Source organism: Trypanosoma conorhini, assembly GCF_003719485.1.
Source record: "Trypanosoma conorhini strain 025E chromosome Unknown Tco_14.4_contig_00503, whole genome shotgun sequence".
Classification (NCBI taxonomy): Eukaryota; Euglenozoa; class Kinetoplastea; order Trypanosomatida; family Trypanosomatidae; genus Trypanosoma; species Trypanosoma conorhini.
In genome coordinates this window covers 1-13,936 of record NW_021704594.1, presented here as the reverse complement: position 1 = coordinate 13,936, position 13,936 = coordinate 1, and the positions used below count along the sequence as shown (strand labels likewise).

General features: G+C 55.0%; 7 protein-coding genes across 7 annotated transcripts, besides 5 other annotated features; all 7 read right to left on the bottom strand.

Moving 5' to 3' along the window:
• Positions 1 to 12: 12 nt before the first annotated feature.
• On the bottom strand, positions 13 to 1,314 carry Tco025E_06964 (tubulin tyrosine ligase; the record flags this gene model as incomplete). Its single annotated transcript, XM_029373831.1, has 1 exon — positions 13 to 1,314. One exon carries the CDS (start codon positions 1,312 to 1,314, stop codon positions 13 to 15), a length of 1,302 nt encoding a protein of 433 aa, XP_029226045.1.
• An 89-nt stretch (positions 1,315 to 1,403) lies between these two features.
• Positions 1,404 to 1,456: a microsatellite.
• Positions 1,457 to 1,567: 111 nt separating this feature from the next.
• Positions 1,568 to 1,605: a microsatellite.
• A 324-nt stretch (positions 1,606 to 1,929) lies between these two features.
• Positions 1,930 to 5,133, bottom strand: Tco025E_06963 (uncharacterized protein; the record flags this gene model as incomplete). Its single annotated transcript, XM_029373830.1, has 1 exon — positions 1,930 to 5,133. One exon carries the CDS (start codon positions 5,131 to 5,133, stop codon positions 1,930 to 1,932), a length of 3,204 nt encoding a protein of 1,067 aa, XP_029226044.1.
• Positions 5,134 to 5,171: 38 nt separating this feature from the next.
• Positions 5,172 to 5,192: a microsatellite.
• A 109-nt stretch (positions 5,193 to 5,301) lies between these two features.
• Positions 5,302 to 5,330: a microsatellite.
• A 212-nt stretch (positions 5,331 to 5,542) lies between these two features.
• On the bottom strand, positions 5,543 to 7,996 carry Tco025E_06962 (uncharacterized protein; the record flags this gene model as incomplete). The annotated part of the gene is made up of 1 exon (XM_029373829.1): positions 5,543 to 7,996. The coding sequence occupies one exon, from the start codon at positions 7,994 to 7,996 to the stop codon at positions 5,543 to 5,545; it is 2,454 nt and encodes an 817-aa protein (XP_029226043.1).
• A 566-nt stretch (positions 7,997 to 8,562) lies between these two features.
• On the bottom strand, positions 8,563 to 9,603 carry Tco025E_06961 (UDP-galactose transporter; the record flags this gene model as incomplete). Its single annotated transcript, XM_029373828.1, has 1 exon — positions 8,563 to 9,603. One exon carries the CDS (start codon positions 9,601 to 9,603, stop codon positions 8,563 to 8,565), a length of 1,041 nt encoding a protein of 346 aa, XP_029226042.1.
• A 607-nt stretch (positions 9,604 to 10,210) lies between these two features.
• Positions 10,211 to 10,801, bottom strand: Tco025E_06960 (uncharacterized protein; the record flags this gene model as incomplete). Its single annotated transcript, XM_029373827.1, has 1 exon — positions 10,211 to 10,801. The coding sequence occupies one exon, from the start codon at positions 10,799 to 10,801 to the stop codon at positions 10,211 to 10,213; it is 591 nt and encodes a 196-aa protein (XP_029226041.1).
• Positions 10,802 to 11,105: 304 nt separating this feature from the next.
• Tco025E_06959 (uncharacterized protein) lies at positions 11,106 to 11,477 on the bottom strand (the record flags this gene model as incomplete). The annotated part of the gene is made up of 1 exon (XM_029373826.1): positions 11,106 to 11,477. One exon carries the CDS (start codon positions 11,475 to 11,477, stop codon positions 11,106 to 11,108), a length of 372 nt encoding a protein of 123 aa, XP_029226040.1.
• Positions 11,478 to 12,166: 689 nt separating this feature from the next.
• On the bottom strand, positions 12,167 to 12,889 carry Tco025E_06958 (uncharacterized protein; the record flags this gene model as incomplete). Its single annotated transcript, XM_029373825.1, has 1 exon — positions 12,167 to 12,889. The coding sequence occupies one exon, from the start codon at positions 12,887 to 12,889 to the stop codon at positions 12,167 to 12,169; it is 723 nt and encodes a 240-aa protein (XP_029226039.1).
• A 140-nt stretch (positions 12,890 to 13,029) lies between these two features.
• Positions 13,030 to 13,048: a microsatellite.
• Positions 13,049 to 13,936: the final 888 nt, after the last annotated feature.

Genomic DNA, 13,936 nt, shown 5'->3' with positions numbered 1-13,936 from the left:
CGCTCCCTCGCGTTACGTCAACAATCGCTCGCTACTGTCCATCTGCTGAAGCCGTGGGGGCATCCGCATATGCGTAATAGGGATTTCAAACTCGTTTGCGCAGCCTAAAAATGACTGTGTGACGCCAACCCCCTTCGCATCCACGCGAGAGGGAGGACCCACCGCGCCATTCTTCCAAATCAAGTCAAATCCACCCACGCGGATTTCATCTCCCGTACGACGCTTCTCAATATCAATAACGTTGAACATGTCCTCCAGCATGTTGAATTTTAAGTGATAGTCTGCAGGCGTCTCGGCGGAGAGTGAAGGAGAAGCGTTTGTTTCAATAAGCCAAGGGTGCAAGTCATTATCCACCATGATATCGTACCCATAAAGCTCAAAGCAATGCTTATCTTGCACAATAACTTTTTGCACAGCATGCAAGGAGCGCAGAATCATGTTCTGTATATCGTCAAACACCTTCTGGGCCGCCTCTACACCGCGCGAAGCGGCAATATACTGGCGAAGGTTGCGAAGCCCATACTTGCACCCCGACAACGGGGTATACTTTGGATTGGTTTTCTGCACGGCAACGTTTGTGACGTGGATAAAGGTGTTGTCAATGTCCCTCAGCGAGAATCGTTGATGACAAAATCGTGCAAATCCAGTGCGATGCAGCCATATCGTAAGCGGAGAGTAGCTCGTCACAAGGACGTAGACGCGCAGGTCGTACTTTTTCCCGCCCACCAGGTGCGGATTGTCAATGTAGCGCTGCGCCAAATACGGCTCAACCGGTTCGGTTCCGTATGGCCCCCCCGGCTTCTCACCCACCGCCCCCACCTGCCGCTGCTTGTAGTCCCGCCGCCACTCCGCAATCTGCGAGATCCTTGAAAAGAGAAAGATGCCTTTGCCCTGCGCCTTTGCCGGTGGCTTCATGATCCAAATCGCGTTCGGCTGACGGCGAAACTCCATCTCGAAGAGGCCGTAGTCCTGCGGCAGCGAGAAGGTGACGGGGAAGAAGTCAAACTCCGTAGCCTCGTCCACGCGCCCCTCGCGCTCGAGGCTCTTCCGCATGCGCTTCAGGTTCTTCACCATGAAGTCCTTGCGCGTCAGCTCAAAGTGGTTGCGGAAGTGGTTGATCCGCTGCATGTCGTCCAGCCGCACGTGGTCGTACACGTCGCGAATCCACCCCACGTCCGCCCAAAACACGTCCCAGCCGAGGTCGCTGTCGGTCTCAAGCCACCCGCGACTGCGCATGACGTCAAGGACTGTGTTGCGCAAAAAGGTTCTAAAACGAACGGGGCCCACGCGACCGCGCCGCTCCCCTGAGGGCATTCTCGCAGCGTAGCCGCAGGGATGTAAGCGTGTGGGAAGCGGGCACTTGTCCCCTGCTGTTGTTGTCAATGAAAGCGGCGAAAAACCAAAATAATAATAATAATAGTAGTAGTAACAGTAACAGTAAAAGTAATAACAAGAAACCCAGACAAAATTGTACAAAACAACGTTTGCGAGCAAAACTAGGTCCAGCAAGAGGCCTGGAGAAAGCAGACGAAAAGAGGCCAATGCACCACAACAAAGCATCCGCACGGAGGAAGGGAAAGGAGAAAGAGGATGAGAAGAAGAAAGTAAGCAGCGTGACCGTTAAAAAAAAAAGGAAAACAAATACGGTGGAAAAAAGGGCCTAATACATAGTTTTTGTTGTTGCTGTTTTTTTCCTTTTTGCAGCCGCGCGGGCGCGCGCATAAAAGGTGACGGTCACGCGTTTCCCAAGCTGCCGCCCTTCGCTTATCGTCGCCCCAACCCCAAACCCCTTTGCTTCGTCTCTCTTGCCCTCCGCGACAACCGGGACTGTGGACGGAGACGCAGGACACCACAGGGAGCCTGATGCGGGCTATCAACAACAGGAGCCTCTTGACTCGCGCCACCCTGCGGGCTCGTGACGGGCACCCATCACCACGCAGTGAGGGTTTGAACACTCGCTCCCCTCCCGAACACCAAAGCATACGACGCCAGCGCATCTTTTATACTCGAGTGAAGCACTGTGAGTATATGGCGAAGACGAACACGGTGGTACGCAGAGCAGAAGTCCAGCAACTTGTTCATTCTCGTAGTGCACTCAGGTCCATGCCACCGAAAGCACGTCGACAGCAACCTGAAGCTTAGCTCCAATTCATGCTGCCCCATACTTTGAGTAACGACAATGTGAACCACCACTTCTTCAAAGATCTCTGCAACGACTTCGGCATCCAGAAACGGGCCGGTATCCGCGTCCAGCCTCCGCATAGACAGCAGAACCGCATCGATAGCCAATAGAATACCAAACACGAGGGAATATTTTAAACACTTCAGAAGGTACCTCAGCAACGGCTTCCACGCCATGTGGGCATCAAGGGCTTGCTCTATCTCGAAGCCAAAAGAACCATGTGCAGAAATGGAGCCCACTAGGACTTCAAACACCCGTTCGCGGGATGGCGTGCGCGCCATCACCAGTTCGGGAGGGGTAGAAAAAAGCAGCGTGAGAAAACTCATGTAGGCTGAGACAAATTCATCACCGTAAGACACTGCCACGCCCATGTTACACCAATTACCCTTCATCATACCGTAAATGGCATTGGCAACGTTGTACACAAACGTCTCACTAACCACATCTGGTGAAAGCTCTTGCACTGGCTCTTTAGCATCGAACTTGGACAAACCTAATCTATTCATAATCCCGGTTACGGAAAGGTAAACAAATCCAACCAAACCCCAATGCAACTCACACTTGTTGTCGTCCGGCAAGCAACTTGTTGCCAAGTCACAGAGCTTGGCAACCAGCCGCAGCAGTAGCGGAGCGTTATCAGGCAACACCTGCAGCAGGTCGCCCATCTCCTGACTTCGTTTGGTTAGGGCATCCAGTAACCAATACAGGACTTCTGGCTGATGAATGCCATCGGCAATGGCAATCAAGTCATGCAACATTGCATTAGGATCCGTATTTAAGCGCTCCACCTCCAGCGCCCGAGCTATGGAAAAAGGAATGAAGTCTACTGTTGGAAATCCCGCATAGTGGCGGCCCTCGTCATAGAAGATGAGGGCAGTAAGCATACCAGAGCGGGCCTTTCTATCCTCCGCAGTAAGTCTGTCGCTGGTGGTGCGAAGCAGCTCAATGTGTCCCCCTTTCACCGCCAAAAGCACAGCGCTCATTTTTTCCGAGGCCAAAAAGAAACCACGGACTCCCTGCATTAACACCTTTCCAAGGAGGAGATTTGCATCAATGGTGAGACACGCCTTGTCACTGTGGTGCACATAAACGTAATATAACAAGTTGGTCATAATTTCATAAAACTCACTGGACGCCTCAGACAAAGACTCGTAGGTGCATCCACAGAAAAAGAAAAGAGCGCGCAATATACCCATGTGAACCTTGCCCATCCCAGTCATTGAACGGCTTTCAGGACTATCACCCTCCAAATCTGTCAGAGAAAGACTTTCTAAGAGTGCACTGGTCAATTTATCATCCATGGAGAGTAATTCACGTGCAAATTGAGACACAATTTCAATTAATTCGTCACTGCTGCGGGCTGTATTGTTTAACACGGCAATTGCCACGACAGAAATGATGACTGAAAGCCGGGATAAGCAGACATGCATAAGAAACAGAGATGCATCTGCGGCAGTGAGGGCAGGGCATACAGATTGCACATCCACTGCGAGCGACAACAGGAGCTCGCCGATCCCCTCGGAGTCTCCAGTTTCCCGGATACGCACACAAACTCCATATTGCTCAATCGTGCTTCGCAATCTTTGCACAATAACCGAGTACACGTCAATTTCGCGACAGAAAAGCATCTCTGCAATAGGCAAAAGGGTTTTTTCGTTGTGTAACATGACACCCATGTCGGAGCGTATTTCGTAGGAATCTTCGGTAAGGTGAGCTTTGGCGACAACGTTGTCAAAGTAGCACTGTGATACCCGCGTAACACTGTTCACGAGCAGCCTTGCAACCTCATCTTTGTCACTGCACAAGGCCGCGTAAAGATCGGCACAGTCACCAAAAGTAAAGAATAAATGCATGAGTTCTTGGCGAAGTTCTTCTTCATCCTCCTCCCATCGGACAAGTACGCCACTTACCGCCTCAGCCCAGCGTTCAATTAGGAATGGATGGCTGTGTAAATACTTTGCCCCCTGGCTTTTTTCACGCTCAAACGCGTTCACAAGCAGAGCACAGCCCAATTGCAGGATGTGAGAGAGTCCAGTGGAGTTATAGAGGGAAAGTAAATTAGCGGATAGTTCAAGAAACGAATCGCCTAGTCCGAGGCTGATCGAAGCACCATCTTCGCTGCGGCAGTCGACAGCCGATGCCATTCGTAGCAACCGTGCACATTGGCCACTCGCCTCCAGCGTGGGATTCGCCAAAATGGCACGACTGCAATCCTGTACGGCGAGGGAGAGGGCAGGAAACCAACTCGTAGCCCTCCCCATAAAGATGGGCTCGTCCGTCTTGCCCTGCACCGTGATTAGAGATGCCGGGGTCAGCGTTGAGAGCACCTGCAGGATTGTGCAGCAGACCTCCAGCGCACGAGGTCCACAAGAGGAAATTTGCCCCACACTAAAGCTAAAAAAACTCGGAAGAATATCATTCACAAAGGCCAACCTCGCTTTCTCAACACAAGTAATAATTTCCTGTTTCGCAAAGTAGGTCAACACCTCTAGTAGGAAGTCTAACACATCGCTCGCGGGAAGCCGCGCGGAGAGTGCCTCCACAACACACAATCCGACTCCCCTCGGCTTCTCCTTCTCGTCGAAGACCGTCAGCCTCCAATTGATGTGGAGAGCAGAGGCGTAAATGGAATAAAGCTCATTTTTAACGTATACTGGAAGCTCCTCGCCGCGATCCTGCGCCGCCTTCAAGTAGTCCATAACGTAGACCTGTATATCCTTCCGCTCCTGTGGTCCCAACTCGTTACTTACGATGAAATGCATCGCCTTGCAGAGAATGAAGCGCAGGTAGTTGTTCTGGCACTGTGGCAACAACCCCTTCACCCTCTCCCAATAATCAAAGGAATTCAGGAAACGCAGTCTGCCCGCCGCCCTCTCGCGCACCTCCTTGTCTGGGGAGGTCAATACCTCCGTTGCAAGCTCTGTCATCACCTCGATGCTCATATCCAGCATTGCTTCTCCGCTCTTTTGTGTTTTTGTTGTGCTCTCGCTCTTTCTTTCTTTCTTTCTTTTGCGCGCGCTGTCTCGCTCCCAAACCCCTTTATTTATTCCTTCGGTATCACCACCAACTGCCCCTCACACGCGTGCAGATTAAAAAGGCGAAGGACAAACAACAACAATAGAGAGAGAGAGATAGAGATAGAGAGAGAACATGTATGCGTGCATGTGTTTCGGAGACAGAGCAGGAAGTGCACGACATAGCGCCACCGCGTTTGAGCAAACTCACTGGCACTGCGCTGAACTCCAGACTCGGCGTCGTTGTTCGCTTCATGTGTAGAGGAAAAGCCACACGCAGGCACACAAACTCAGAGAAGCGCAGACAGCAAGGCATGTGGTAGTCGGCAAAACACAAGCAATGACATCAATAACCGTTGCCCACACGCGTAGCTGAGGCACTAGAGTGTCGGGAGAAACAACCGTTCGATGTCGTTAAAGGCCGCACGCCAAAGCGACTTCTATGCCCCGTTGGCAACGCCCCAGCACCCCTAGCAAAACGTCTCCCATCGACACGACTGGTAGTGCCATAGTCATCTTCGTTGCTGTCATGCCAATCACAAGGGGGAGGCACCGCAAAACGCGCAGGCGCAGCCCGCAGGTACTTGCTTCGCTCGATAGACGCAGAGGTGGTCCCCGCACTTGACGCAGCTACTGGCTTCAGCACAGGGGTGAAGGAGAGAACCGAAACCGGCAAACCTCTATAATGCTTCGTCGGTGCAGATAAGACGAGGCTATTACGCTGGCGCCGCCACAGCTGTGCCGCGAGCATCCACAGTGCCCGCCCATAGGATAAGGGTGGGGTCCCTCGCCATTGCGTTGTCGTTGCAGCGACTGCCACGAGAAACGCAACCCAGTCCCACCGGCAGCGAAATCGCAGCAACAGCAAAGTTGCACCACTGAGATCACTTTGACTTCGTCGATGCGGCAGTGGGGAACCCGCGGCTTCGTTCTTGTGATGTGGTGGGCCGGGCGATACGAGAGCAAGACAGTACGGGGATGTCTTACCAAGCTCAAAGAGCGTGCACGCGTGCTCGATCAGCAACTGACGGGCGCGGGTTCCACAAATAATACTGCTGACACTCCCAGTGGCGCCAACACCAATAACGCCGTGCGGATACAATAAAAAACCATCTACAAGTGACACGTGGTATATTTCCCGTACCCGGCGTGTCGAGCTTACGTCGAGTTTGCTTTTTCCTCTCTGTTGCTGTTCTTGTTGTTGGTGAGCTGCCCCCTCCTTCCTCGGAGACGGCAGCTCACGCCGCATGCCTCGCGACAGCGCAGACGACGACGATGGCAATGCCTGAGACAAAGATGTGGGAGGCGTTCTAGAACGGCAGGCTAAAGCCCTTTCAAGTCGCTCCACCAAAAGAAGCACCTCGCGTCCGTCTTTCGAAAGGCGCACAAGGGTGGGTATGACCGTTTCCCCGCTTGGGAGGACATCTGCGAGAAGACCTCGCCTCCGCAGTCCAGACAAAAACTGCGATGGCAAAAGAGACCTTGCCGGTGGGTTTGAAACTGCGTGCCCTAACGCTGATGAAGTAACACTGGGGGAGAAAAGAAAACGCTCCTGCGGCGGCCCAGTGGGAGAGGCAGCAGTAAGTGGCACTTCCTTCACATCATTGGCAGCGGCCGCAACGGACAACGTCGCTGGAGGTGGGAACGGCAGCGAGGGAGACGGTGTGCGGCTCCCTGACGTCCCTTTCCCTGCAGCGAAGGAGCCTGCAGGACTGCCACTTCCACCAGACACAGCAGCGGTGTGGGGAGACCTGCGCGGAGACGGAGGGGAGGTTTCTTCAGGCCCCAGAGGCGATGGTGAATAATCCGCCTGCGGAGGCGTTGCGGAGGATAAGACTCCATCCAGGGGTGGAGAACGTGTCGGTTTGAGGGAAGCGCCTCGGCGTTGCGGCGAGGAACCTCCACATGAAGCCGAGCGGGCAACAACCGAAGTGGATAGGGAAGGGGAGTGACACACGGGCGAAGGGGACGCGGCTCCAATGCCTGTGTGGGCGCGCAGTGCCGCAAGCGCCTCTTCGTGCGCCCCAATCGCTCGAACTTCCGCCTCCGTGGGGATGCAACGCTCCTGCGACGCCGCCAGACTGCGCTCCATTTCGTTTTGAATCTGAAGCAACTTGGCGACGCGCTCTGACTCCGCTCGCTCAATCTGAGCTTGCGCCTCGGCAAGTGCCTTTTGACGCGCTGCCATCGCCGAGCGGCGCACCGTGCGCAACTCCTCCAAGCGGCTTTCCTCCTCTGCACAACGCTCAGCGAAACGTTTACGGAACTCCTCCTCCAACACCGCCACCTGCGTCTGCGCCTCTCGAGGCGACGAACCCCCCCGGCCCCCTTCCCACGCGTCACAGCTTTGCTTTACCCCAATGTCTGCTGCGACTGGCGAGTCTGGCGCCGTCGGCAGCAGCAGCTGCAGCGGGGCCGGCGGTTGCCGTTGCGGGTCCAACTCACTGGAATGCAGCGGGGCGAGCAACGGGCCTGAGGCATCTGATCCATCGGGGGTTGTCTCCGACCGCCTCCCCCGTCGTTCACGTGCACGCTTCAAACTTTCTAAACGCCGCTGCGCACTTTCACGCTCCTCTTGCAGTTCGCGCCGTCGCCGCTCCGACGGAACCTCGGCCTCCGAGGACACATGGGGGGCGAGCCTGGCGCTGTCACTCCGCTCAGGCACGTCAGTGACAGAACTGCGGAGGGGGCCCGCGCCCGTGCGGCGGCCATGCAGCGAGAGCGCCTCATCGATGACACGCACAACGTTGCGCAGGCGGCGCCGAAGTTCGTCCCGGGCCGCCTCCGACTCCGCCCGCATCTGCCACCCCTCCCGCACCGTTGCGGCCTGGTCTGCCCAACGGCGAGGAAGGAAGCAAGGCGGAGGTGCAAAAGGAGAAAAAAAAAAAACAATAGAGATTCACTACAAAGGCATGCAAATGACTTCCCCCCCCCCACCACTCAATCTCTCATTTTTTTTGTCGACGAAAAAAAATTCGCAAAACAGGCCCAGCAATAAAAAACTAACAACATGAAAAAAAAACAAGTGGATCAGTGGTCCGAAATTAACCGGTCGAGCCCCGCGAATTTCCAGCGCAGCGGCACGTGCATAATTGAAGCTAAAAGCTGCAGAAAACAATGATGCGTCTTCAATAAATGCCCGCGTGCTGATTGAAGCAAAAGCGGCGGTCCAGTTTTGACCGCCGCAGATATTCCCACAGCCGCCAGTGCTTTCTGTGGTTATTGAGTCCACCCGCCTAGTCTCCTCGCAATTGCCCTGCGCCGCGGTTGCGGCCATCACTCAATGTCCTTTTTCTCAGCTCGCGCCTTCGCAGTTTCCTTTCGATCCTTGCAGCTTAGTTGCTTTTTCCCATTCCTTTTGCCTCTTCATTCGGTGGGCACCCGCTCTTCATGACGGTGATAGATGACGGTTGCGACAGTGATAAGGCAGCAGCCCCAAACGAACATATTGGACGGCACCAGCCCCCAGATGACAAACGACATGACGCCGCTCACCGCCACCGCTACCCCCGTTGCAAAGCCCTTGACGATGTTGTCCGCGTACTTCACCACGATGGCCACCAGCAGCCCACCAAACGCGTGAATAAAGACAAGGCCGATGGTGAGCCACTGATTGTAGCCGCGCCAGAAATAAAACTCTTGTCCCTTTTTCGTTTTCCACGAAGGAAGGATATCCAGAACAAACATGGAGAGCACCGCGAAAGGAATCCCAAATACTGAGAGGTGTATATTCCGCACTGCTAGTGAAGGCGGCGTGGTTTTGACGACCTTCTCAAAGTATACACCGGCGTAGCTGGAGGACAGACCGGATAGCACGCAGGAGGCAACCCCAAGCAGGGGGCGCTGCGTCCGCCCCTCCGTGGGCAACCGCTTCTCCGCGGAAGTTTCCTGTAGCTGGGTGAGGAGAACACCAAAGGTGAGCAGAAACAACGACACCCACTGCATTACTCTGAGGCGACGCTTCAGAAGTATTACAGAGAAGACGGCTGCCGACACCAACTTGGTCTGCGACCAGACCTGAAAAGAGACTGCATCGAGGTTCGAGAGGCCGAAAAAAATGAGATAGTTCTGCATCGTAAAGAGAGCCGCAGGCACCGACAGCTTAAGGGTTTCCCCCTGGAAAATCGCACGCCGCAGCAGGGTTAGTACGCCAGGAGTAACAGTCGAAGCTCCCCGGGCATCAAGAAGGGGAACCCTATTACAAAAATGGTTCTCCACTACAAAGATTACAAGGCAAAAAAACATCTTTAGAATTTCCTGGTTCAGTACAAGTGTGGAGGCGTGGTAGCGTTTCTCGGGCGGCACACTAACACGGGAATAGCGCGTCATGACGACCAAGATGCTGTTCTGTAACACCAGCACCAGAAGGCTGAGGGCCGCCGGTGAGGCCCACCATACGGCTGACATTGTCCTGGCAAAAACGCACACAGACGCACCTCCGTTGCACGGTGCGGTTAGGCGAGGCGGCGATCGTTTCGGCCCCGCGGGAGAGAGGGAGATCCAAAAGTAAGTCAAAATAAGAAACACACGGTCAACCACGCGGAAATACGTGAACTACGCCCCGAAGCCGCGGGGATCTAGAGAGAGCAGAGGCGGTAATCTAAGCCTGCCAAACAGCCCTTGCGCGCCCACCACTGTGGGTATGCTTAAGTCACGCGCACCGCCTTCTTCTACTCCCCGCAATACGCACGCCAAGGTGAGGGTCAAAATAGCAACGCAACAACAAAAAAAACATTGTTTCACAGAAAATCAAGAGGCACAACAATGCAACAGGAGGTCTTAAAATACAGACGCCAATAGTTTAACGCTCACACAAAAAAAAAAGAACCACGACCCTCCCTTTCCCTACCTCACCCATAGACACACAAGGAAAGTGAAGTACACATACGCACTCGGCAGTACTACCTAAACTCTGCACCTTCCTCGTTGTATACTCTACAATAGTCAAACACAAGCAAGGAAGTTGTGACGCTCGCTATTGCCAATGATTCATCACGTACTGGACCTACATCCACTATGTTTTTATCGCGGGTGGTGCTGGCTTCGCCCCCCATATCATGTGCTCCTTCTCATATCCGTTACGATTGTCATTGTGAAGCTTGCGATGGTTATGAATTCGTGTGTACATCCATTCCGAAAGTTCCACTACGTCTGTCTTGGCCTCCCACCCAGGACGAAACCTCGCCGGGTGTTGGTGCTCAGCGTAATCCCTCGTTTTCATCCGAGCTTCACTGCGCCGTTGTGCCGCAATATTTGCCATGGCAATACTATTCTCAGCCGATTTTACTTTGCGGCCGAGAGCGCCATTTACACCTGCTAAAGTTGACGCCACGGTGTTCCGCGACGGCCGACGCACAGTGGCCTCCTGCGGGGAGGATGTTGCGTCTACCTGCGCCAATGCCACCGCGTGCACCTCCGGCTGCGTGGCCTGCCACTTGTAGTGGCCCGGTGGCCGCGTGACCTCGACATAACACTTCCCGCGGCCTGGCGGGGGCGGCACATGGCGCTCCGTGACCCACGCCGGCACCAGGTGGGCGGCCGGCTTCGAGGTCGGAAACAACTCCCCACCACCGGAACTAAATCGGCGCAGCGTCCTCCGCAGCATCTGCACGTGCCGGGAATTAGAAGATATTGCCCTGAAAACCCCTATATAAATATATGTGGAGGGGAAAGAAAGTAAAGAAGAGACGACTTACCCGCTGTGAACCTCCTTCGCGGCAATCTGATGGGGAAAAGGGGAGGGGCAAAACACACTGAGCAAAGAAAGAAATACACACACACAAATACGTCACGCAGGAATAAAAAAGTCAAGCGAAGAACCACAGCACCTAAAACACGACGCGAGGGTCAAAGGAGCAGGCCCACCGCAAATTGTTGTCGCTGCGGGAGGGGAAGAAACCCGTACCACCTCAGCCCTTCCGCATTGCGTGGTTTCCTGTCTCCACTGCCGCGCCGAGGGACTCAACATCTATGTCGTCCTCTGGTTGATGAACCTTCAGGCGACGCCGCATGCCATACTTCCCCTTTTCATGGCTGTTGTGTGGCAGGGGCGCGGGAATGTGGGGGGTGCGGGCGTAGAATTCACGCTCTGCCGCCCTCTCCGCGGCGTAGCGCGCATCCATCTCCTCGCGATGCGAATGTAGCTTTTTCATGGGTTCAATGCCATCACGCAGCTTTGGCGGCGGCGGCCCACCCTGAACAAACCATCGACGAGCACAACAAAACTTGCCGGCGGCAACAATCGATACGGACCTCACGCCCCCGTGCAAAGTGCCCTGCATCGCACCCCAATTCCCGCGCAAGAGACGTGATGGGTGTCACCCGCGAAGGCCCACGGCACACCAAGCACCACCTAGTGAAAAATGGCAAAAGCGATGTGAGTCAAGAAAATCTCAAAACACGTCTCCACACTAGCACGCAGAGAGGGAGATATATATATAACAGACAAAAATAAACAATCTCTGTGCAACACCCACCACCACCACACTCAAGGAAGAGGAGTAGGTAAATTGAAAAATGACACCGTCTAACACACGTACATCGAGTGCAACCCTAAAACGCAAAAAGCCACAAATTCCATAAAAACTCACGGTTCCCAGAAAAAGATACGAAAAAGCAAGGAAATGCAGGCGACAAAAAAGCGCTGCACAACAAAGCGCCATGGGGCCCCGTACAGTCCATCGCGCCCACACGAATCGGCCTCCTCCGCCTCCCCGCAGTGAAGCCAGTCCCCGAACTGGCAACAAGGAAAGGGGGAGGGAAGACCCTTCAGTAACTCCCCGCAGCACCAACAACCTCGCCGCCACCACCCCTACCCATCGCCAAACCTGCCGCTGCTCAGTACGCAGCCACAAAAGCTCCGCATCCGCCCAGACGCTCGCGCGACCGCGAAGCCGGGGGTGTCGCACAGAGACGATGAGAGCCCAGGCACATCTCTCACGGCGACACGTATCGCCGGAGAGCCCTTTCCTCACAGCGCTGCCGCTCCCTCCCGAAGACAAGTGCAGTCCACCCACGACGTGAAGCAACGGAAAGGTCCCTCCAAGTAGGAAAAGACGGAAAGGGGCGCCTTCCAGAGCGGGGTGCAGAGGCCACAGCCCACTACGCACGACGCCGCGCTGCGGCTGCATCCACGCAGCACCTCCAACAGCCCTCTCACAAGCAGTGGCGCAACTTGTGCCGCACCGCGGCACGTGCAGAGAACCACCGACGGCGGCGAGGGTGCAGTGTGGAACTCATGCGCAGCCTGGGGCCTCCTCCGTCGCCGGCGCGCCCGCGAGCGAACCAAAGCGGGTCCCCAGTACAACCGCGGGGCAAGCGCCTCCTCGGAGAAAGCCGCCCAACCAGTAGGGTGCCGCGCTTCTCCCTGATTCCTGCCGCAATGGCGGGCGTCGCCACGGGAGAGGAGGGGATCGCTCCGGACCCCCCACGCACACACACCCTCCAAGCCGCGGCGGGCGCGCAGGCGCCGCCGCCAGGACGAGGTCCGGGCGAGTATTCCCCCGCGCGCAGCACATGCAACCCCGCGCACACGAAGCGCCGCAACGTCCCCCCACTTTACCGCTCCGACAAGCCTCGGCACGGGACGCAGGGCCACGCACCCAAGAAGCTGAGCGCGGCGGGCCTGTCCCGGTTCCACGCAGGGGTGCCCGTTGGCACGGCCGCACGACCGGTGCGCAGCCCACCGTGTCATGCAATCAAAAACGTCAGAGCAGGTTCCTCCGTGCGCATCTGCTCAGGGAACCAAAACACGAACGCGTGCCTCCAGCGTTGCCGCCTCCGTCCACAGAAGCCCCGGGAAAAGAGAGAAAAAAGAGGGCACGAGCTCGAAAACAGCAGCAGCAGCAGCAGCCTTCTGCCAAACTCAACACAATCACCCATCACCCCCTCGTGTCACAGCAGACAAAAGAAGACCCACCGAGTCCGCGCCTCCCCGCACAGCGCACGAAAGAACGCCGCCGGCTGTTGTTCTCCCACACCACAGCAGCGCTTGCGCGCAGCGAGGCAAGAGCGGGAAGGGAACCGGCGCAAAAAAAAAAAAGTTGCATGGCGCTTCACGGCATCTGTAGCGCGGAGCCCACACGCCAACGTGTGAGAATAGTATGTGACGAGCCCCAATCATCAGACCTTGACATACATCCGTACAAGGAGAGAGCACAGTTACGGTTTATATGTACCCAATGATCTCATTAATACAAAAATTTACCTCCTATTTATGCACTAAAAAAAATTCGCAGTGGCGCCGTATAATCGTCAACCCCGCGGTGTGAGGTCACGCAGTGGCAGCCTTTGGGGGCTCCCCGCAACCGCCCCCCCCCCCCCACCTCAGCCGGGCTGGCAGGGCGGCAAGGCGGGGGAACAGAACCACAGAACTGCACTCGCTGCCCTCCGACGCGGTCTCTACAAGAAACAAAATAAAAAACAACAACAAATAGAGCGTTTTACAAGGGGGAATAAAAAAAAAAACTCTCTCCTCTACAATAAAAATCTAGAAGCAAATTATTTCCAAAGGCTCCTAGCAAGAAAAAAAAACAATGCCTTTCACACATGACGCCTTGGATGTCGCCCATCTTGTTAGAGGGGCCACCCAAAGAATCCATCCAACACAAATACCAACCAACTCGCGACAAACAAACCCTCCGGGAAGAACTTATAGTTTAAAACACCCCTTTTTAAAATACTTAACAAGCAGCTACAATTGCAACCACAAAGAATAAAGTAGTGGAAACAATGGGAAAAA